Source organism: Staurois parvus, unplaced genomic scaffold (assembly GCF_062004578.1).
Source record: "Staurois parvus isolate SC_StPar_1 unplaced genomic scaffold, SC_StPar_1.0 ptg000132l, whole genome shotgun sequence".
NCBI classification, from domain to species: Eukaryota; Metazoa; Chordata; class Amphibia; order Anura; family Ranidae; genus Staurois; species Staurois parvus.
The window spans coordinates 2,484,750-2,507,014 of record NW_028317928.1 but is presented as its reverse complement, the minus strand read 5'-3'; the positions used below and the strand labels follow the sequence as shown (position 1 = coordinate 2,507,014).

At 42.2% G+C, this 22,265-nt stretch overlaps 1 protein-coding gene and 1 long non-coding RNA gene across 3 annotated transcripts; one reads left to right on the top strand and one right to left on the bottom strand.

Annotated features, from left to right (window-relative positions):
- Positions 1 to 1,758: 1,758 nt before the first annotated feature.
- On the bottom strand, positions 1,759 to 13,048 carry LOC149466151 (oocyte zinc finger protein XlCOF8.4-like). Of its 2 annotated transcripts, XM_089672841.1 has the most exons (7): positions 12,964 to 13,048; positions 10,803 to 10,938; positions 8,372 to 8,560; positions 5,601 to 5,724; positions 5,403 to 5,500; positions 5,171 to 5,279; positions 1,759 to 2,618 (listed from the first exon to the last, which is right to left on the bottom strand). In XM_089672841.1, exons 2-7 carry the CDS (start codon positions 10,896 to 10,898, stop codon positions 1,801 to 1,803), a joined length of 1,434 nt encoding a protein of 477 aa, XP_089528967.1. In that variant the 5' UTR covers positions 10,899 to 10,938; positions 12,964 to 13,048; the 3' UTR covers positions 1,759 to 1,800. The 2 variants fall into 2 exon arrangements, with proteins under 2 accessions (XP_089528967.1, XP_089528968.1); XM_089672842.1 differs by lacking the exons at positions 5,403 to 5,500; positions 5,601 to 5,724.
- Positions 13,049 to 13,151: 103 nt separating this feature from the next.
- On the top strand, positions 13,152 to 17,217 carry LOC149466150 (uncharacterized). Its single transcript, XR_016312155.1, has 2 exons — positions 13,152 to 13,329; positions 17,056 to 17,217. It is a non-coding gene; the product is annotated as an uncharacterized LOC149466150 (long non-coding RNA).
- Positions 17,218 to 22,265: the final 5,048 nt, after the last annotated feature.

The window sequence follows — 22,265 nt, the reverse complement described above, 5'->3', positions numbered from 1 at the left end:
TGGACAATTTCATGATCCCAACTTTGTGGGAAATGTTTGGGGATGGCCCCTTCCTGTTCCAACATAACTGCCCACCAGTGCACAAAACAAGGTCCATAAAGACATCAGTGCCTGACCTGACAAATGTGCTTCTGGAAGAATGGTCCAACCTTCCCATAGACACCCTCCTAAACCTTGTGGACGGCCTTCCCAGAAGAGTTGAAGCGGTTATAGCTGCAAAGGGCGGGGCCAACTCAATATTGAACCATACGGACTAATGCAGGCCATAGACGGGGAGAAAAACGGCCGATTTTTCTTTTAAAAAACGAAAAATCGGTCGTTCAAGCGGCTGACGTTACCAGCAATGGTAAAAAAAAATCGGCCGATTTTCATCCCGTCTGCAGCCGGCAAAAAGTGTCCCTGCAGAGAGCTCTGCTATTTCTTCTGACAGTTCCTTGACATTTACAGCGGTTGCAACAATGTATCTATTTGTATCCATTTCGGATACAGATGTTTTTATTCGGAAACAAATAGATACATTGTTGCAACCGCTGTAAATGTCAAGGAACTGTCAGAAGAAATAGCGAAGCTCTCTGCAGGGACACTTTTTGCCGTACTGGAATTCCTCTTATTTTTCATTCTTCTTCCTCTTCATCATCATCATCATCCTCTTCTTCTTCATCATCATCATCACCATCCTCTTCTTCTTCATCATCATCATCCTCTTCTTCTTCATCATCATCATCCTCTTCTTCATCATCTTCTTCTTCATCATCACCATCCTCTTCTTCTTCTTCTTCATCATCCTCTTCTTCTTCATCATCATCATCCTCTTCTTCATCATCATCATCCTCTTCTTCTTCTTCTTCATCATCCTCTTCTTCTTCATCATCATCCTCTTCTTCTTCATCCTCATCCTCTTCTTCTTCTTCATCATCTTCTTCATCATCATCCTCTTCTTCTTCATCCTCATCCTCTTCTTCTTCATCATCATCATCTTCTTCATCATCCTCATCTTCTTCATCATCATCCTCTTCTTCTTCATCATCATCATCCTCTTCTTCTTCATCATCCTCTTCTTCTTCATCATCATCCTCTTCTTCTTCATCATCATCATCCTCTTCTTCTTCTTCATCATCCTCTTCTTCATCATCCTCTTCTTCTTCTTCCTCTTCTTCTTCTTCCTCTTCCTCTTCCTCTTCTTCTTCTTCCTCTTCCTCCTCTTCTTTTTGTCTTCCTCTTGCAGGTCACTGCTCATGCGCAGATTTTTTATCGGTAAAAAATTGGCCAATTTGCCCATCATTGGCGCGAAAATCGGCCGATCGGCAAAATCGGCCGATTTTTTTTCCAACTTTACCGATAAAAAAAATCTGCCAAAATACTAAAAAAACGGCCGAACAAATAGCCCACTAACGATCCAAAAATCGGCTGATTTTATTTTCGGCCGAAAAATCGGCCGATTTTCGACCCATCTATGGCCTGCATAAGCCTGGGAGGCCATTAAAGGTCATGTGTGTGGAAAGGCCGGCCGACCAATACTTTTGGCAATATAGTGTATGTCTTAGATACTTCAAATGTGAGATATCTTTGCCATAAATGTTGGCTCTATGTCTGGCTCTCTGGGTGTTTTAGGTGTTTCCACCCACCTGTGTGCGTTAGCTTCATATAGTGACCACAGGTGTACCGGCCCTTTAATTTTTACTCCTAACAATCCAACACTTCCCATTCTTTTTTTAACAAAATTGGATGACTGCGGACTGATCAGACAGAGACCTGGTATATCCCAAAATTCTGGTTTACTTAGCACTGTACCCTTACCATTTACAATGATGTGTGGGTTTTTTGATGTGTGATTAGGGCTCCCCTCTGAGAAAAACATTTCCCGCACGTGGAACAAGAATATGGTTTCTCTCCTGTATGGATCCTTTCATGATTAGCCAGATTGGATTTGTAACCAAATCGTTTCCAGCATATGGGACATGAATACGGCTTCTCTCCTGTGTGAGTTCTCTGGTGTGACGTGAGATGATATCGCTGCGTGAAACATTTCCCACACTCAGAACAAGAATAGGGCTTCTCCTCTGTGTGAGTCCTTTGATGGGAGATGAGATGGGCTCTCTGGGTAAACCGCCTGCCACATTCGGCGCAGGAGAACGGCTTTTCCCCCGTGTGAAGTTTTTCATGTCTCGTAAGATCTGATTTCTGCATGAAACATTTCCCGCACACAGAACACCAGAATGGTTTATCGCCAGTGTGGCTTTTTTGATGTCTCCTTAGAAAAAAGTTTTGTGTAAAACATTTCCCGCACTCTGGACATGAGTAAGGCTTTTCGACAGTGTGGCCTCTCTGGTGAGAAAGGAGTTCTTCTCTGCCTGTAAAACATTCACCGCAGCCAGAACAGAGGAACATTTCCCCAGGTCTGCTAGGCACTTGATAGGTGACAGAATGGCCATGATCAGGATAACTCCTGCTATATGTAGAAAGATCCGATGACAGATCTGTATTAGGAATTACTGGAAAGAGATTTGGGGCAATGTGGTTTTCTTCTAAAGAATCATATGAGATGTCCTCATCTTCTATCATGGCATTCGGAGAGATACTGGGACATTTCTCTGCATTGTATGTCATGTATTGTCCATCTGAAGGAAACAAGAAATGAAGGGCATTTAGGAAGGATTCGAGAACATTGACCTTTCAGCCAACTACCTACTGCCATTTTAACCCCTCGCCTACCGGGCACTTATACCCCCTTCCTACCCAGGCCAATTTTCAGCTTTCAGCGCTGTTGCACTTTGAATGACAATTGCGCGGTCATGCAACACTGTACCCATATGACATTTTTGTCATTATTTTCACACAAATAGAGCTTTCTTTTGTTGGTATTTAATCACCACTGAGTTTTTTATTTTTTGCTAAATAAAACAAAAAACACCTGTAACTTTTGAAAAAAAAACCACTTTTCTTCATTTCTGTTATAAAATTTTGCATATAAATAGCATTTCTTCATAAATTTAGGTCAAAATGTATTCTGCTACATTTCTTTGGTGGTGAAAATAATAATAATAATTGAATTTGTATTTTTTTTTTCAAATGTTTCTATTATTTTTTTTATTACATTTTTTCTTTTTTTTTTACAATTTTATTTTTCAGCACACTGTGACCAAAGCAATACAATGTTACCATAGTAACATTGAACTACTCTGGGCAATTGATCAGGATTTTTTTTTTTTTTTTTAACACATTATGATTGCTAATACCAATGTATTTCATTGATATTTGCAATCATTGTTGCTGAATGAAACTGATTCATTCAGTCTTTTGTTGTAATTAGCTGTGATTGGGCAAAGCTGATCACATGATACAGATGGGCTGAGATTGGCCCTGTCTGTATCATGTGACTGCCTTGACCAGTCACAGCTAACAACATAATTGTATACAATAGATGGCATGACAGGAAGCCATCCATTGTATACAACTGACGTAATCTGCTGTGATTGGTCACAGTGGTCACATGACACTGGCTACGGGCTGGTGTAGTGATATGTCATCGGCTGTGTCCAGATCACGCCGCTGCTCAGCCCCGTGACCGCGTGAGCGGCTCGTTTTAACAGGATGTCATATGATGCCCAGTCACAATGGTGACTGTCCCGCCCAGCCGTCAATCGGTTTCGAGGTTGGCTGAGAATTTTTTTTGGGGGGGTTGGGGTAGTGGGGCGGGGGTGGTGAGGTCGGGGGGGGGGCTGGTTTCAAGGTCTGCTGAGATAGGTTTTTTTTGGGGTGGGGTGGTGGGGCGGGGGCGGTGAGGTCGGGGTGGCAGGTTTCGAGGTTGGCTGAGATAGTTTTTTTTTTGGGGTGGGGGAGTCTGGGGGGCTGGTTTCAAGGTCAGCTGAGATAGTTTTTTTTTGGGGTGGGGTGGTGAGGTCAGGATGGCAGGTTTTGAGGTCGGCTGAGATAGTTTTTTTTTGGACACCAGCATTGGGACGCAGGGCCGTTGATAAGGGGGTACCATCAGTCCTCCTGTACGGGCCCCCCCCACCCACTGTCTTGTTTTTTATTACTGAATTACACAGATGAAAGGGTGACTCTAGGCCTGGGAGTCAAAGACGAGAGATCACCTGAAGTCTGACAGTTGCTGCTCTGACAACTGCCTGACCTCATGTGAATTGCACCCACTGACTCCAGAACGCATATCCCACCATGGAGCCCTGTCATTAATAGTGATCAAGTACAGGACTCTGTGTTCGATGCAAGGGCCTCTAAGCTCCCAAGCAGATGAACCATTTTCTCTATGCAAAGCAAAGCAAGCAGATGTGGGGTCTAATGGCTAGAGCCCTCAAACTACAACTAAGCTTTGGGTATTGCCTAAGGCAGCCCATAGATCAGGGGTCTCCAAACTATGGCCCTCCAGCTGTTGAAGTACTATAAGTCCCATCATGTTTCTATCTCTGGGAGTCTTGGCTGTGGCTGTCAGTCTTGCAAGGCCTCATGGGACTAGCAGTTCCTCAACACCTGGAGGGCCATAGTTTGGAGACCCCTACCATAGATGATTTGCTTTTTTTTCATTCAACCATTTGATTCCCCCATCCACACATTTGAGGTGGACGGGGAGAATCCTCCCACTGTGCCTTTGTAGTATGACAGTAGGGCGACTTCCCTGCTACTAGAATACACCGATCAGTGCTTTTGGCACTATGGGTGGGCACTGTGGGCCAGTGGCACTGATCATGCAGCAAAAAATTCAACAGGGCAGCTGTACAGAAGTCAAGTGGTAGTTTCAACTTCTGCTTAACCACCCTGCCCATGCATGGATTGAAATTCAGCCAGTCCCTACTGAACCGGCCGAATTTCGAACCATGTATGGCAGGCTTTAGCAGTGATGCGTTGAGGAAGAAGTGTGGTAATCTACACAACGTTTTGAAGATTCCTCACATCAGTATGGAAATTAGCGGCACAGAAAACACTATCATAGGATTCAGGTTTTTAAAAAGTATTGTGAAATTAATCTTTATTTTGCCATTATGATTCGAAGAAGTCCAACAAAAACTGTCTATTGACTGACCCTTCCAACCACTGGGCACATACTGTCTTCCCATAACTGTCTTCAGTCAGAGGAGGGGGGAGAAGAAGAGATTGTAGTGACTGAACAAGGAGGATCTGGAACCTTTTTTGGAATTTAGTGTTTATTCCTCACCTGTGCTGATCTCTGGAGGGATCTCCTTCTCCTTGCAGAGATCATCATCCTCTGTGTATGTTTCTTCTTCATCTATATCTTCAACTTTGGTGATAATGAGGTCCTCAACCTAAATTTGTCACAAAGAATATTTACTGTAAGTTCCATTTATTCATTAGAACGGCAAAAAATAATTAGTTCATGTGATCATCTAATTTTGTGGACTGGTCATTGTTTGGTAGCTCCCCCCTACCTCATAGTCCTCTGGGAAGTTGAGATGTTCCTGTGTGGAATCCCAAGAATACACAGGACTTGGACAACTCTCTGGGGTATTTCTATTGTTTGATCCATCTGTAGGAAACACACACACTGACTGAATATTTTGTTTCTATGTCTTTCTATCAGAGGGTGTGTGTATCTAGGTGGATCGTCAATGAAAGTCTCCTCTTACCCGGTGATGTGAGGGGCGGCCGGTTCTCCATCATGACATCCTTGTAGAGATCCTTGTGTCCTTCTATATACTCCCACTCCTCAATGGAGAAATTGACAGTGACATCCTGACACCTTACAGGAACCTGACACATACAATGATACCATCACCATCCAGACCAGCCTTTCTCAGCCTTTTCAACGTAGAGGAACCCTTGACATAACTTTCCAGTCTCAGGGAACCCCTACTAAAAATGACATTATCTACAATTCATTAGTGTGATAGTCAGAGGTTTGAATGTTCCTTACACTCATGTCATTGGGAAGAATTACCCCCTTACAGATAGCTAAAAAGATCAATGGTGTCGGTGGGAACTTACCTGAGAGGCAGAAATTGTTCATTGCTCAAGGCAACCTGTCAACCTCTGGAGGAACCCTAGTTGAGGAACCTTTGAAATAGCTTTCTGGTCTTAGGGAACCTGTCAGGAATGGACTGGCCAGCAATAGTGGGACTCAGCTGCCTTATGAGCTGCAGTACCAGGGCTGGCCAGCGGTTGCTCCCAGCAATCAAGAGACTCAACCTTGCAGCCAGTCAAACACCTGGAACTAATTATACTGGTGTATTTAAGGGACATTCAGACCTGCAGACTCTGCCTTGGTGTTGTGTTTCTCTTGGGCCCTGTATCCTGTTCCTGCTCTCTGTTCCTGTCTGATTCTCTGCTGACCCTGCTCTGATCCCTGGCTTGTCTGACCATTCTCCTCTGCCTGACCCTCTGTACCACGCTGCCCGCTACCTGCTGAACCTGGCCTGTGACCCCGACCATTCTCCGCTTGCTCCCCCTGTACCTACCTGCCCGACTGATATTGACCCGGCCTGCCTGACGACGCTTGCATTGTATGTACTGTTATCTGTGGGTGGTTGGTTGGTTTGTTTGCACTGTGTTATGTTTTAGTATTGCACTGCGTTTATGTTTGTATTGTTAGTGTTAATAAATTATATTGTTTATAACATATCTGAAGTCTGCGTTTCCCTGCGTCAGTCACACACCTCTGGTCATACACGGGAGCCCTGACAGAACCCCTGCTAAAAATGATTGGATCTACAACTCAGGATACCTCTGTGTGATGGTCAGTGGGAAGAATGTTCCTTTCACTTGTGGTCATTGGGAAGAATCACTCCCTTACAGATAGCTAAAAAGATCAATGGTGTCGGTGGGGACTTATCTGAGAGGCAGAAATTGTTCATTGCTCAAGGCAACCTCTGGAGGAACTCTAGTTGAGGAACCTTTGAAATTGCTTTCCGGTCTCCGGGAACCACTGCTAAAAATAACTAGATCTACATCTCATGATACTTCTGTGTGATGGTCAGTGGGAAGAATGTTCCTTACACTTGTGGTCATTGGGAAGAATTACCCCCTTACAGATAGCTAAAAAGATCAATGGTTGTGGGCGGTTATTTCCGTCTTCGCGATTTTATGACGGGGCCCCCGGCTGAAGTTTCCGATGGAGATAGGCAGATGTTTGTTCCTCCTTTGGACAGTTGGTGGTTACAGCAATCTGTTAATTTCTTGTCTTCCTTGACTCATAAAGGATTGGACTTTCGAGGATCTTTGCGTTGCCCCTGAGCCCACCTCACAAGCCATCTCGTTGGATTACAAGCTGCTCAGTCAACTAGATGACATATTTGTGCCGTTTCTTCTCAAAATGGGAGAAGTTGCACAGGACATTTTCACCTGTGCAGAGGAACCATATCTTGTATTTTGCCCATCGTTCCTCCAGTAAATATCAGGAATTGGGGTACAAATTATTTACACGGTGGTATAGGGTTCCGCTCCTCCTGCATAAGATCTTACCTAAGGCCACGAAGGTATGCTGGCACTGTAAGGAAGAGGATGGCTCGCTCTTACATATCTTTTGGTCTTGTAGGAAACTGACTGCCTTTTGGGCGCAGGTTAGGGACCTTATTAAACGCCTGACTGAGTTTGATCTGGGGGATGACCCTGCTGGTTATCTGCTGCTCCACTCAGATCTCTCTAAGAAATGTTTCAAATGCTCTTTGTTGGTGCATTTCCTCAATACTGCTCGGGCCTGTATACCAGCTCTCTGGAAGCATGAGGCTTCCCACTCTATTTCTATGTGGTTATCTAGGGTGGAGGACATACACTCAATGGAAAATATTATGGCGGCGGTTGGGGTCAGGAGGCCCAGTTTCACCAGAAATGGATCCACTGGTCTCTCTTTACCTGTTCAAGTGAATATGATTCCTTGTTGCGCTCGACGGCTTGAATTCCCTTCGTCATTCTCTCTTTTTGTCCCTTTGCTGTGGCTTAATTTTTCCTTCCTTTCTGTGTTGTATTCCCCCTTCCCTTCCCCCCCCCTTTTTTTTTCCTTCCTTCATCCTTCTTTCCCTTTTCTTTCTGTTGTGGATGCTGCTGGTGTTTGCTTATGGATAACAGTCGGGTCTGTTTGTATTGAATTTCGACCCAAATTTCTGTTTTTTGGGATGGCAATTTGATTTTTTATGTATCTGGACTGAACCTGGTTCGTTGTCTTTTATGGCAGCATCCAGCTACTTGCCGTATTCTTGTATGTTTGTAATGTGAAAAAGCTGTTTAAATAAAGAATGTTCAAAAAAAAAAAAAGATCAGTGGTGTCAGTGGGAACTTATCTGGGAGGCAAAAATTGCTGATTGCTCAAGGAGCCCCTGGCAATCTCTGGAGGATCCCTGGTTGAGAAACCCTGATCCAGACACATCCCTTGTCTGTTATATATATCCCAGAATTCCCAGCTTACCTCTTCTGTTAGCAGCTCAGTGATCTCTCTGGTGACTTCTAGAATCTTCTTGTTGCTCATCTCAGATATTGGACAATGTGGTAGAGATTCCATTGTGGGGTTTCGGCTCCTAGTACATCTTCCAGACACAAGAGGATGGCTTTTGGATGTGATGTGATCAGCAGATGTTTTCTTCACTACAGTATAGTCCTGTGCATTAACATATGAATATACAGTGTTCAAAACAATAGCAGTGTGTTGAAAAAAGTGAATAAAGCTCAAAATCCTTCTAATAGCTTTTATTTCCATACACGCAAATGCATTGGGAACACTACACATTCTATTCCAAATCAAAACATGAAGAAAAATATATCAAATTTGTGTTGTTCCTCTAAAAAAATTGAAGAAAAGTGAATATTAGACTGTTCAAAAAAATAGCAGTGTTTGTATTCTTCTTTACAAACTCAAACATTCACTATATAAACTGAAAAATGTTTGAAGACGTCAATCTTGTTGGTCTGGAACCAAGATGTGGCACGTTTACTGGTGTGTTTGGGGTCGTTGTCTTGTTGGAACACCCATTTCAAGGGCATTTCCTCTTCAGCATAAGGCAGCATGACCTCTTCAAGTATTCTGATGTATTCAAACTGATCCATGATCCTTGGTATGCGATAAATAGGCCCAACACCGTAGTATGAGAAACATCCCCATATCATGATGCTTGCACAACCATGCTTCACTGTCTTCACAGTGTACTGTGCCTTGAATTCAGTGTTTGGGGGTCGTCTGACAAACTGTCTCCGGCCACTAGACCCAAAAAAGAACAATCTTACTTTCATCAGTCCACAAAATGTTGCACCATTTCTCTTTAGGCCAGTCAATGTGCTCTTTGGTAAATTGTAACCTCTTCAGCACGTCTTTTTTTCAACAGTGGGACTTTGCGGGGGCTTCTTGCAGATAGCTTGGCTTCACATAGGCATCTTCTAATTGTAACAGTACTCACAGGTAACTTTACACCTTCTTTGATCTTCCTGGAGCTGATTGTTGGCTGAGTCCTTGCCATTTTGGCTATTCTTCTATCCATTTGAATGGTAGTTTTTCGCTTTCTTCCACGACTTTCAGGTTTTGGTTGCCATTTTAAAGCATTTGCGATCATTTTAGCTGAGCAGCCTATCATTTTCTGCACTTCTCTATATGTTTTCCCCTCTCCAATCAACTTTTTAATCAAGGCACGCTGTTCTTCTGAACAATGTCTGGAACGCCCCATTTTCCTCAGAATTTCAGAGAGAAATGCACTGTAACCAGCATGTACAACATTTGCTGCCTTCCTTCCTTAAATAAGGGCAGTAATTGCCACCTGTTTTTCAAAGAATGAATGACCTCACTAATAGAACTCCACACTGCTATTATTTTGAACATGCCCCTTTCAATTAGTGATTCAATTACACAGAATCAGCAGCATGCATGTCATGACTGTTGGGTCTGTTGGATTTCTATTACTCTACTACACCTGCTAGTAAATTATTTGACATGTAGAAATATCATTTTGACCAAAAACAGTGATTGATCAGGTTAGTGATGTCTGACTGCTATTATTTTGAACACAACAGTATATGATCAGAAGCAGGTAGAATATTCTGCAGGCGGTTTGCAATTTCTGTACTCTTGTTAAGGCTTGACTTTCACTTGATCACACACCTTACCTAAATAGTTGTGCAATTATTCAAATATATACCGCTTTAAATAATATTTATAATTTAAATATAAATGATGGCTGGAAGAGGTTGCAATGGTGGGTAAAGCACATCTCTTCATGGTGATAACCCTGTGCCAAAACTAGCCATGTTCCTGGGGGTGGCTTTCCCAGAATCCTCCTCTCCTCTCCAGTCACCTCTGTGTTTTATTAATAGAGATAAGAGTGATGTCATGTGACCTCCCAGAATCCTCCTCACCTCTCCGGTCAGGTCTGTATTTTATTAATAGAGATCAGAATGATGTCATGTGACCTCCCAGAATCCTCCTCACCTCTCCGGTCAGGTCTGTGTTTTAATAGAGATCACAATGATGTCATGTGACCTCCCAGAATCCTCCTCACCTCTCTGGTCAGGTCTGTTTTATTAATAGAGATAACAGTGATGTCATGTGACCTCCCAGAATCCTCCTCACCTCTCTGGTCAGGTCTGTATTATTAATACAGATAAGAGTGAGGTCATATGACCTCCCAGAATCCTCCTCACCTCTCCGGTCAGGTCCGTGTTTTATTAATAAAGATGAGTGATGTCATGTGACCTCCCAGAATCCTCCTCACCTCTCCGGTCAGGTCCGTGTTTTATTAATAGAGATGAGTGATGTCATGTGACCTACCAGAATCCTCCTCACCTCTCCGGTCAGGTCTGTGTTTTATTAATAGAGATAAGAGTGATGTCATGTGATCTCCCAGAAACCTCCTCACCTCTCCAGTCAGCAGATAGATGATCTTCAGGGTTAGGTTAAATATCCTCTCGGTCACCTTTTGCCATTTCTTGTCCCTTCTCTGTGGCTCCGTCATGACAACAATGCAATAAAATTCTTTGATAGAAGAGTCTGACCTATAAATAAAAGTAAACAGTTGGCTAAAATCTTACCAGCCTGGAACATATACATAGATAAAGACTTTTGACACTTCTAATCAAGCTCTGGGTATTAGTTATGGGACAGCAGCTCAAAAAGTAGAGGCCAGAATGAGCATTACAGCCGGGAAATTACCAGAACCTCCAATAACCAAGATTCTGACATTGGAGGCCAATGAATGCCAAGGTGGTAGGGGTCTAAAGCCCAATTGGTAGACAATTAAAGGGCAGCCAAAGCATATCAACCACCATAATTGGTGAAGTGCAAGCAGCAATCAGTGCCTTCACGTACTTTTGCTTTTCTTCTTTTTCTCTGCTCCTAGAGTGGATCCTGGTTCCATTGCCAAGGCCATGTACAGAGCTATATTGTTTCTCCAAATGAAAGCCTAAATCTGAGTTTAGGTATTTAAGTAAAATTCAGCAGCTTCCCAGCAGCTCCATCTGCTATGCTCCCCCAGTCTCTGGCAGTGCTCCCCCCCACAGATCCAGCAATCTCCTTTGGAATGAATGAAGCCCAGTGCTATTCCACCCACATCTTGTGAGCCCAAGGCATCATGATTCTGTCTTCTTCACTTAAAGGAGGAAATGGCATTACCCAAGTTTGGATTTAGGCTTTAATTTAGACTTGGAGAAACATCAAAGCCCTGTGCATTGCCTTGGGTCCAGATTCCTCTACAGGCACAAAGAAACTTATTAGAAGAAAAGCACAAGTACATGAAAGCACCAAAAGTCTGCTCTTCACCAATTATGGTAGTTGATATGCATTGGATGCCCTTTAACTGCCTACCAACATCAACGAAGTTCGGACAATCTTGTTCTGCAACCTGCCAGGAGAACCCAATAGATGGTCCTGATAGCATGAAATACGGCCTTGATTGACCATCATGAACAAAAGTCAGGCAATCTCCCTCTGTAACCCTGAAACCTGCCAGGAGAATTCAATGGATGTTCTTGATAGCATGATATATGGCCATGAGTTGTCCAACATCAAGAAAGGTCAGACAATCTCCTTCTGCAACCTGCCAGGAGAACCTAATGAATGGCCCCAATAGCATAAAATACAGTCATGAGATGATCAACATCAAGAAGGGTTGAACAATATCTTTCTGCAGCCTGCCAGGAGAACCCAATGGATGGCCCTGATAGCATGAAATACGGCCTTGATTGACCATCATGAACAAAGGTTGGGCAATCTCCCTCTGCAACCCTGAAACCTGACAGGAGAATTCAATGGATGTTCTCGATAGCATGAATTACAGCCATGAGTTGTCCAACATCAAGAATGATTGAAAAATCTCCTTCTGCAACCTGCCAGGAGAACCTAATGAATGGTTCCAATAGCATAAAATAGAGCCAGGAGTTGTCCAACATCAAAAAAGGTTGGACAATTTCTGCAGCCTGCCAGGAGAATCTAATGAATGGTCCCAATAGCATAAAATAGAGCCATGAGTTGTCCAACATCAGGGTTGGACAATATCTTTCTGCAACCTGCCAGGAAAACACAATGGATGGTCCAAAAACATAAACTACGACCATGAGTTGAGGTTGGCTAATAAAAAATAAATCTTATTGTACAATAAATAGTCCACGATAGCCAAATTCATCCACGATTTCTGAGGAAGAGAATAAAAAATGGTTGCTATGGGCAACACAATCACCAACTCGGTGGACACCGCTGTAAAGGTAAGTCTTATATAAACACATTTGATAGGTAGGTGGACCCAATAACCATATGGATTTGTACTTTGGGACGAAAGAAGGGAGAACTATGGAAAAATCAATATTTGGTCCAAAAAAAGAAGAAAGCCAGGCAGTTTACGCATTTCTACAGAACCAGGGTTTCGGTTTCAGCTTTCCAGAGAATACGTCTTTAGAGGAGCCCATCCAATGTACTGCGTAACAGAAGAGTTCCAGCAAGATGATTCATGGAGGTGACATGACCTCCCATCCAATCTACAAACAGTGCTGGGACCCCCTTCTCTCATAATAAGAAGACATTATTACCTCCTCCTCACTGGGCACACATTCTCCACACTCACACCCCCACCAGGAGAATTCTCACACTGCTGGAACTCTTCCTTGTCTTCTACCCGGGCTACAACAAAATGGCCGCCGCCACTCCTGAATTGAGGACACAAAAGACGTACAAATTTACACATTACCGCTTCCCTACTGAAAGAGACCATTATTCTTTCTAGCTCAATGCAAAAGTAAAATAACTAAATAATATAAAATCTGTGCCAAGAGAAATGGCCGCGGATCTCCTAAAAGGAAAGAATGAGGAAAACGTCACTATGGCAACCAGAACGCGGTTGGAGGGCTATGGAGCAAGTGCTTCCGGTGCAGTGACAGTTCATTGCTAATAGAAAGGTTATCAATACTATTGTTAGCGTTATTATTATTTAATATTTTTATATTATTATTATTTTTAATGTTATTATTGTGTTTATTATTATGTTTATTATTAACATTATTAATATTAGTATTGTTATTATTATGTTTATTATTGTTGTATTATTATGATTGATTATATTATATTGATTGTATTATATTATTGATATTAGTATGGTTAATATGATAATAATTTTATAATAATAACAAAAACGGTATTAGTATCATAAGAATCCTAGAAAATAAGTGCAGAAAAGATTATATTTAAAAGTTAATTGTAATAATAGTTTTAAAAAAAGTATAGTAATTATAATAATATTTTCATCTCAATGCCAACCAGCAAGCAGCTGGGGGACTGCGGAGCAAGTGTTTGTAGTGCTGTGATGGTACAAAGAGGTGATGATAATAATAATTTATAGGATTATTATGATACCTATACAGTTTTGCCAGTAATATTGTATTATTATTATCTTTAATTAATATTAAATTATTATTATTGTAATTTCTATACTATAATAATGGCAAAATCATTAGTGGTATGATAATATTCTTAGAAAATAATTATAGGTTATTCTTACTATTAATGTTATTATTAATATTGTTAATAATATATTATTAATAATAATAATATCAAATATGATATTTTATATCTATCTATCTATCTATCTACACAGGCATACCTCGGTTTTACTAATTTAATGTGTTACATAGTTAGTCTGGCTGAAAAAAAGACAAAAGTCCATCCAGTTCAACCATAGAAAGAAAAAAGTTATAATCCTACACCCACAGTTGATCCAGAGGAAGGCAAAAAACCCAATTTGTTCATGCAGGGAAAAAAAAATCCTTCCTTATCCCCCGAGAGGCAATCGGATATTCCCTGGATCAACTTTACCGATAAATGTTATATCCAGTTATATTCTGTGTATCCAAGTAAGAATCCAGGACTTTCCTACAGCAATCCACTGAGCTGGCCACAACCAACTCTTGAGGGCGTTCTCCGGGACGTTTCGTATTGCGAAACATTCGTAAACCGAAACGCGGTTTCCCATAGTAATGCATTGGAAACCAATCAAAGCGGGATTGCAAACTCACCTGAAGCGCTATTTTAATGCGCATTAAATGATGTAATCTGGTTTGGGGGACTCCCATCAAATGGAACCTGGTCTGGTCTAGAAATTGTCCACCTCTGATAGTGAATCCGAGGTCCCTCTCTAGGATCTTAAGATAGGTCTGGTCATGAAATATATTCCATCCTCCAAGCTGGATGAAACCTGGATCCTGGGGGTTAAGTGCTCATAGTAGAGCCAGAAACAAGGGGGGTCTCATAGTGTAGTATGATAAATGATTTTATTAAGAATTTAAAAGGTGAATGCATAAAAGTAAGCACATACATGTGATGAAGATGGTCACATACAGATGCAGTACTACAGTAAATCGAATGCAAAAAGCCCGTGCTGGCAATGTTACTGACCAGTACAATGGTTGTAATGGGCGCCGGACCTCCGTGATCCGGCGGCTTGGTGTCTCTGGGTGGTGGGGCTCCTCCTTAACGCGTTTCATATACAAATATATCGTCAGAAGGGTTGATGCCTTCTATGAGAGGGACCTCGGATTCACTATCAGAGGTGGACAATTTCTAGACCAGACCAGGTTCCATTTGATGGGAGTCCCCCAAGCCGGATTACATCATTTAATGCGCATTAAAATAGCGCTTCTGGCGAGTTTGCAATCCCGCTAATCTTTCGCACAACACCGGATGTTTGTTCACTTCCTGGCTGATTTTCCACTCCCAGATCTAATCACGTATTGGAATCTCATCATTTGTAGTGACTTTTTTATCTTTTATCCACCTATTTACTAGGACTTATATTTGGTTCACACGATATAACCTATCAATAATCTATCTTTGCCACATTTATTTACTTATTTATTTCCTATTTTATGCGCTGCACTACTGCTGTGTTTATGTGATTTTCTAGAGAGGATTTGTAGTTCCTTTTTTTGTGCATTTGCTGCTACCACAGTTAGCGCTCACTGTTGTCATTTGTTTTTACTTTATAAAGTGCACTTTAGAGGCATAAATACTGTGCAGGGACATGATTAAAAAAAAAATTTGTAAATGCATTGAAAACCAATCAATCCGTTCCAGAGGCCAGAAAAAAGTAAAAAAAAAGTGTTTCTGGTGCTGTGATGTTAGAAGGAGGTGATAATAATAATAATAATAACATTAATAGTAAGAATAACCTAAAATTATTTTCTAAGATTATTATGATACCACTAATGTTTTTTCCATTATTATGGTATTGTTATTATCTTTATTATTATTGTAATTTCTATACTATAATAATTGCAAAAACATTAGTGGTATCATAATAATCTTAGAAAATAATTTTAGGTTATTCTTACTATTATTATCTTTAATAATATATTATTATTATTATTATTATTATTATTATTAATAATAATAAAATGTATTTATTTATTTCAGGTACTTATATAGTGGCGTCAATGTACGCAGCGCTTTACATATATATTGTACATTCACATCAGTCCCTAACCCTCAAGGGGCGTACAAGCTAAGGTCCCTAACTCACATTCATACATTCACATACTAGGGCCAATTCAGACAGGAGCCAATTAACCTACCAGCATGTCTTTGAAGTGTGGGAGGAAACCGGAGTAATATCATCAAATATTATATATATATAATACATATATATACACATACATATATATACAGGCGTACCTCAGTTTATGAATTTAATGCACTCTCCGGGACGTTTCGTATTGCAAAAAATTTGTAAACTGAAACGCAGTTTCACATAGGAATGCATTGAAAACCAATTAATCCGTTCCGGAGGTCATAAAAAAAAAAAGTCTTTTATCTGTTCAAAACTCTTTATAAAGTGCATTTTAAAAGCATTAATACTGTACAGGGACATGATTAAAAATTAATTCGTAAATGGATTGAAAACCAATTAATCCGTTCCAGAGGTCATAAAAAAGTATATAATATAATATATTATATATTTATTGAAATATATTGAATATGGCCAAAATTGTAGCATTTCAAATATATTGCAATATATTTGGGGAAAATATTTTTTACATATATTTCAAATATATTTTTCTTCCATGTGGGTTGTTTCATTAGACCAGAGAGTTTTGTTTCATATGGTCTGAGAGTCCCTCAGGTGCCTTTTGGCAAACTCCAGGCGGGCTGCCATTTGCCTTTTCCTGAGGAGTGACTTCCATCTGGCCACTCTACCATACAGGCCTGATTGGTGGTGTGCTGCAGAGATGGTTGTTCTTCTGGAAGGTTTTCCTCTCTCCACAGAGAAATGCTGGAGTTCTTTCAGAATGACCATCGGGTGCTTGGTTACCTCCCTGGCTAAGGTCCTTCTCCCTCAATTGCTCATTTTTGCCGGGCGGCCCACTCTAGGAAGATTCCTGGTGGTTCCAAACTTCTTCTATTTATGGATGATGGAGGCCACTGTGCTCATTGGGACCTTCCATGCTGCAGAAATTTTTCTGTACCCTTCCCTAGATCTGTGCCTTAATACAATCCTGTCTCGGAAGTCTATGGACAATTCCTTGGACTTCATGGCTTGGTTTGTGCTCTGACATGCACTGTTACCTGTGGGACCTTCTATAGACAGGTTTATGCCTTTCCTAATCATGTCCAATCAACTGAATTTCCCACAGGTGGACTCCAATCAAGTTGTGGAAACATCTCAAGGATGATCAGTGGGAACAGGATGCACCAGAGCTCAATTTTGAGTGTCATGGCAAAGGCTGGCAATTCTTATGTACATGGGATTTTTATCGTTGTTTATTTTTAATAAATTGCAAAGATTTCAAAACAAACTTCTTTCACGTTGTCATTATGGGGTATTGTTTGTAGAATGTTGAGGGAAAAAATAAATTTAATCCATTTTAGAATAAGGCTGTAACATAACAATATGGGACCGGCCTCCATATCATGTGATTCAGGTGTTCCAATCCCCTCCATGGCCACAGATGTATAAAATCAAGCCCCTAGGCATGCAGACTGCTTCTACAAACATTGGTGAAAGAATGGGTCGCTATCAGGAGCTCAGTGACTCCAAGCGTGGTCCCGTGATGGGTTGCCACCTGGGCAATAAGTCCATTTGTGACATTTCCTGGCTACTAAATATTCCACGCTCAACTGTTAGTAGGATTATAACAAAGTGGAAGCAACTGGGAACAACAGCAACTCAGCCACCAAGTGGTAGGCCACGTCACATGACAGAGCGGGGTCAGCGCATGCTGAAGTGCACAGTGCGCAGAAGTCGCCAACTGTCTGCAGAGTCAATAGCTAAAGACCTCCAAACTTGGTGTGGCCTTCAGATGAGCCCAACAACAGTGCGTAGAGAGCTTCATGGAATGGATTTCCATGGCCGAGCAGCCGCATCCAAGCCTTACATCACCAAGTGATCTCCCGGCGATCTCCGTGATCGCTGTGTCCTACAGACACTGCTAATCACGTGATGAGGTAAAAGGCCAATCACAGTGGCCCTTTACCAAGTGATCAGCTGTGTCCAATGACACAGCAGATCTCGGAGTAAATACAGTTACCGGTTATCGGCTGCACTTTTCTCACTCTGTCACAGCATGAGGAAAGTACTGCTGATAACCGACAGCTGTCACAGAGCAGATCTGCAGAGGTGATCAGTGCCCTGATGATCAGTGCCGATCAGTGCCACCCATTAGTGCCACCCCTCAGAGCTGACAGTCAGTGCTGCCCATCAGTGTCACCCATCAGTGCCACCGACCAGTTCCCATCAGTGCCACCCATTAGTGCCACCCATCAGTGCTGTCAGTCAGTGCTGCCCATCAGTGCCACCCATTAGTGCCACCCATCAGCGCTGTCAGTCAGGGCTGCCCATCAGTGTCACCCATCAGTGCCACCGACCAGTTCCCATCAGTGCCACCCATTAGTGCCACCCATCAGTGCTGTCAGTCAGTGCTGCCCATCAGTGCCACCCATTAGTGCCACCCATCAGTGCTGTCAGTCAGGGCTGCCCATCAGTGCCACCCATTAGTGCCACCCATCAGTGCTGTCAGTCAGTGCTGCCCATCAGTGCCACCCATCAGTGCCACAGATCAGTGCCCATCAGGGCTGCCTCATCAACATACATCAGTTAAGGAGAAAAATGACCTGTTTGCAAAATGTAATAATAGAAACAAAGAAACTTTGTTTTTAAATTTTTTGCTCTTTTTTTGTTTATAGTGCAAAAACAAAAAAAAACCAGCGCCAATTAAATACCACCAAAAGAAATCTCTATTTGTGTGACAAAAGTGATACAAATGTCATATGGGTACAATGTTGCATGACCGCTCAATTGTCATTCAAAGTGTGTAAGAGCTGAAAGTTAAAAATTGGCCTGGGAAGGAAGGGAGTAAAAGTGCCCGTTAGGCAAGGGGGTAAAGAAATGTTTTGTGGAAGATGGAATCCTCCTGAAAAATTATATGGTACTTGGTACCAGTGGCGTCCCAAGGCAGGTGCAGGGGGGGGTGCGCGCTGCACCGGGTGACACCTACTGCACGGGGTGACACCGGACCAGCACCACCAAAAGGTAAGTTGTAAAGAAAGCCGACGATCCCCGCAGGATGGATCGGATCCATCCTGAGGGGATCGTTGGCTTTCTTTACAACGTAAATTTTCGTGGAGCGGGTCCGGTGTCACCCCGTATAGGTTGCATGCTGGCGATCACCGCAGGATGGATCAGATCTGCGGATTGGGGAGCATAATGGATTGGAGTACAATCCATTATGCTCAATCCGCAGAGCCGATCCATTCTGCGGGGATCGTTGGAGGGGCTGTCACCAAGTGTTATCGCACCGGTTGACACCAACCCTAGGTACAGATGGTGCGAATGTAATGCTTGGTCCAAGAAACTCTGTACTATCCTCTATATTTTAATTTTCCTCTCACTGCCCTATGAGACTGCAGGACCCCTGACCCTCTCTCTGGACAGTGCTGATTGGCCCTGCACTGATCACATGCACTCTCACAAGAAAAAAAAACCTCTCTAGCAATACACACTGAACTGAGTATGTGCAGCTTGCCCCCAAGGCTCTGTTCTATCAGCAGATGGATTGGGGACTGTGGAAGAAGGGGAGGATCAGGGAAGACAGGATCAAACAGCTTTTTCACACAATGCAGAGGGTTAACTCCTTAGGTTCCACAGTGAGTATAACAAGCATGCTTTCCTGTATCTAAAGACTGGTTGTACTGCTGTGGGTTTAGTAACACTTTCATGCCTTTAGGAGCAGAGCTTGATGGTTTATTAATGACTGCTATCCCATGGAATGAACTATCAGCACAGCTGAACACAGGAGGGGCAACAGGGGAATTCATTAGGCAGAGCACATGCTTCACTTACAAGTGAGTGAGACTGGCCATACATTATACAATTTTCCAAAGATTTTTGCTTTAGGCTGGCCATACACTAATTTTCTGTCCAATTTTCTTTAGATTTACCTTCAACTTTGTAGCTCAAGGTTAAGGAGGAGCCTGCACGCCGTGACGTCACTGGAACTCCAGCTGGTCAGTTTACTCAGCAGCTTTATGCTGCATGTACTTTCTACCTTAGCCTATGTATGTAATGATATGTCTTTTTAACCCTGAATATCATTAAAGTCACACCTAATTACTACACTACGGGCATATTCACTTTTTGCTCTGCACTGAGAGCTTAATTCCCCAGAAACTCCTTGGTGACCATCCCAGTGCCTGGAAGAGGTTTATCCACTGTGTCACAACCTATCCTTAAAGGGGACCTCCGACTGACTACCATTCCAAAATCCAGATGAAGGCCACCTAACCCAGGCTGCATCAGGTTTCGCCTTAGAAGGGATTCCTGGCAGACCATCATTTACTTTATACACCGCGCTTTATAAATGCGCATCTGGTGAGTGTGCATTTTATCTATACCCCGCACTTCACCGGAACACTTTATCATGCACAGCTGTGAATAACAGCGAGTCATCTTGGTGACAACCAGTGAAAGCTTTGATGTTTATTTGAACTGTGATTACATCCGTTTGAACTTTCACTTTTATTTATTGTATTATTAGAACAATTCATTGACGCACGTATTTGAATTTTTAATCAGACGCCCTTTTGATCCATTTAAGATATATTTATTCTTGGTATTTTTAGCGCTGCACAATGTGTAGAGCAAGGGCCCGCCTAATTGGATACAATTGAAAGTGTTGTTTAGGTTTGACCTCATATTATATGGTTTTTGGTAAATCTAAGGCTGGCCATACACTATACGATTTTCTTAAAGTTTTCTGCCCAATTTCCTTTAGATTTACCCTCCGCTATGTAGTGCAAGGGCCTGCCTAATTAGATACAACTGAAAGTGTTGTTTAGGTATGACCTCCTATTATATGTTTTTTTGGTAAATCTAAAGCAAATTTCTAAAGAAAATTGTATAGTGTATAGCCAGCCTTAGATTTACCAAAAACCATATAATAGGAGGCCAAACCTAAACAACACTTTCAGTTGTATCTAATTAGGCGTGCCCTTGAACTACATAGCGGAAGGTAAATCTAAAGGAAATTGGGCAGAAATTGGGAAGAAAACTGTAGGAAAATTGTATAGTGTATGGCAGGGCTTGAAATTTCCACTCACCTGCTCACCAATGGCGAGTGGAAATTATGGTGGGGGCGAGTGTGTCCCCCAGGGCCGTCTTGCTGAGCGGGCTTGGAGCTCAGGCCGGATCTGTCATTGGCACTGGGAGCCGTCAGACTGCTCAATAGCTGAGCGCAGTGAAAGCAAAGGAAGGAGTGTGTGTTGTGCTCTCTTCCTCCCCCTAGAGTGCGGTACCCGGCTCTGTGAGTGAACAACGAAGTACTGCAACTTTTATTGTGTGTACGTATAAGAATGGCAACATTTTGTCACATCCGTACATCGAATGTTTTATAAATAGTGTGCTGCTATATTTATTTGACAGCAGATGATACCACTTTGAAAGAAGAGAAACTAATTATTCTTATAGGCTAGGTTCATACCCATGCGGGTGATTGCTGCTGCGGGACCCGCACTTGTTCCCAAAGTTGCAACTGCAACCACCCACACAGTGAATTGTAGGGGATGCGGGTGGGTGCCATTAATCCTAATGGCATGCCACCTAGATTGCATTTCTCACCCCCCAGTGTACTTGTGATTCCCATGCAGACTGCGATTCCAAAAATGGTGCAGGAACCCTTTCACTGCATTTCAGGAGGCCTGCACAAACCACAGGTATGTCAACCTAGGGGTACAGCTAAACTCATAGAGGAATATCAATATCGGTATATCTGCAATGAGTTCCAGTGAGCATTGCCGATGGTGGTTTGTTTGATAGAAAAAGTTTTATAAATTTTGATAGGAAGTAAGTGAAAGTATAAAGAGTAAGTGCGGACTGATCCATTCTGGAGGATTTTATCTTCATTGGATAAAGTGGAGGATCTATATGGGCATCACAGTGGCTAAATGGTTAGCACTTCTGCCTGGCAGTACTAGGGTTGTTGGTTCGTATCCCAACCTCGGCACCACCTGCCTGGAGTTTGCATGTTCTCCCTGTACCTGTGTGGGTTTTCTCCAGTTTCCTCCCACACTCCAAAGACATGTGGGTAGGTTAATTGGATCCTGTCTAAAATTGGCCCTAGTATGTGAATGTAAGTTAGGGACCTTAGATTGTATGCCCCTTGAGGGTTAGGGACTGATATGAAAGTACAATATATATATATATAAAGTGCTGTGTAAATTGACAGCGCTATATAAGTACCTGAAAAAAATAAATATCTGTATCTGTGGGGCTGCTGAATCCAACAATCCAACTGAAAGCTGATAAATGATTACATACCCTGGAAAGTGTGCTGAAGACTATATTTTCCCC

Coding starts and splice junctions, on each gene's coding strand:
- LOC149466151 (XM_089672841.1), bottom strand. CDS start 10,898: ATGACGGAGCCACAGAGAAGGGACAAGAAATGGCAAAAGGTGACCGAG. Junction 5,501..5,600: donor GCCGCCCCTCACATCACCGG/GTAAGAGGAGAC, acceptor TGTTTCCTACAG/ATGGATCAAACAATAGAAAT. Junction 5,280..5,402: donor ACTTCCCAGAGGACTATGAG/GTAGGGGGGAGC, acceptor TGACAAATTTAG/GTTGAGGACCTCATTATCAC.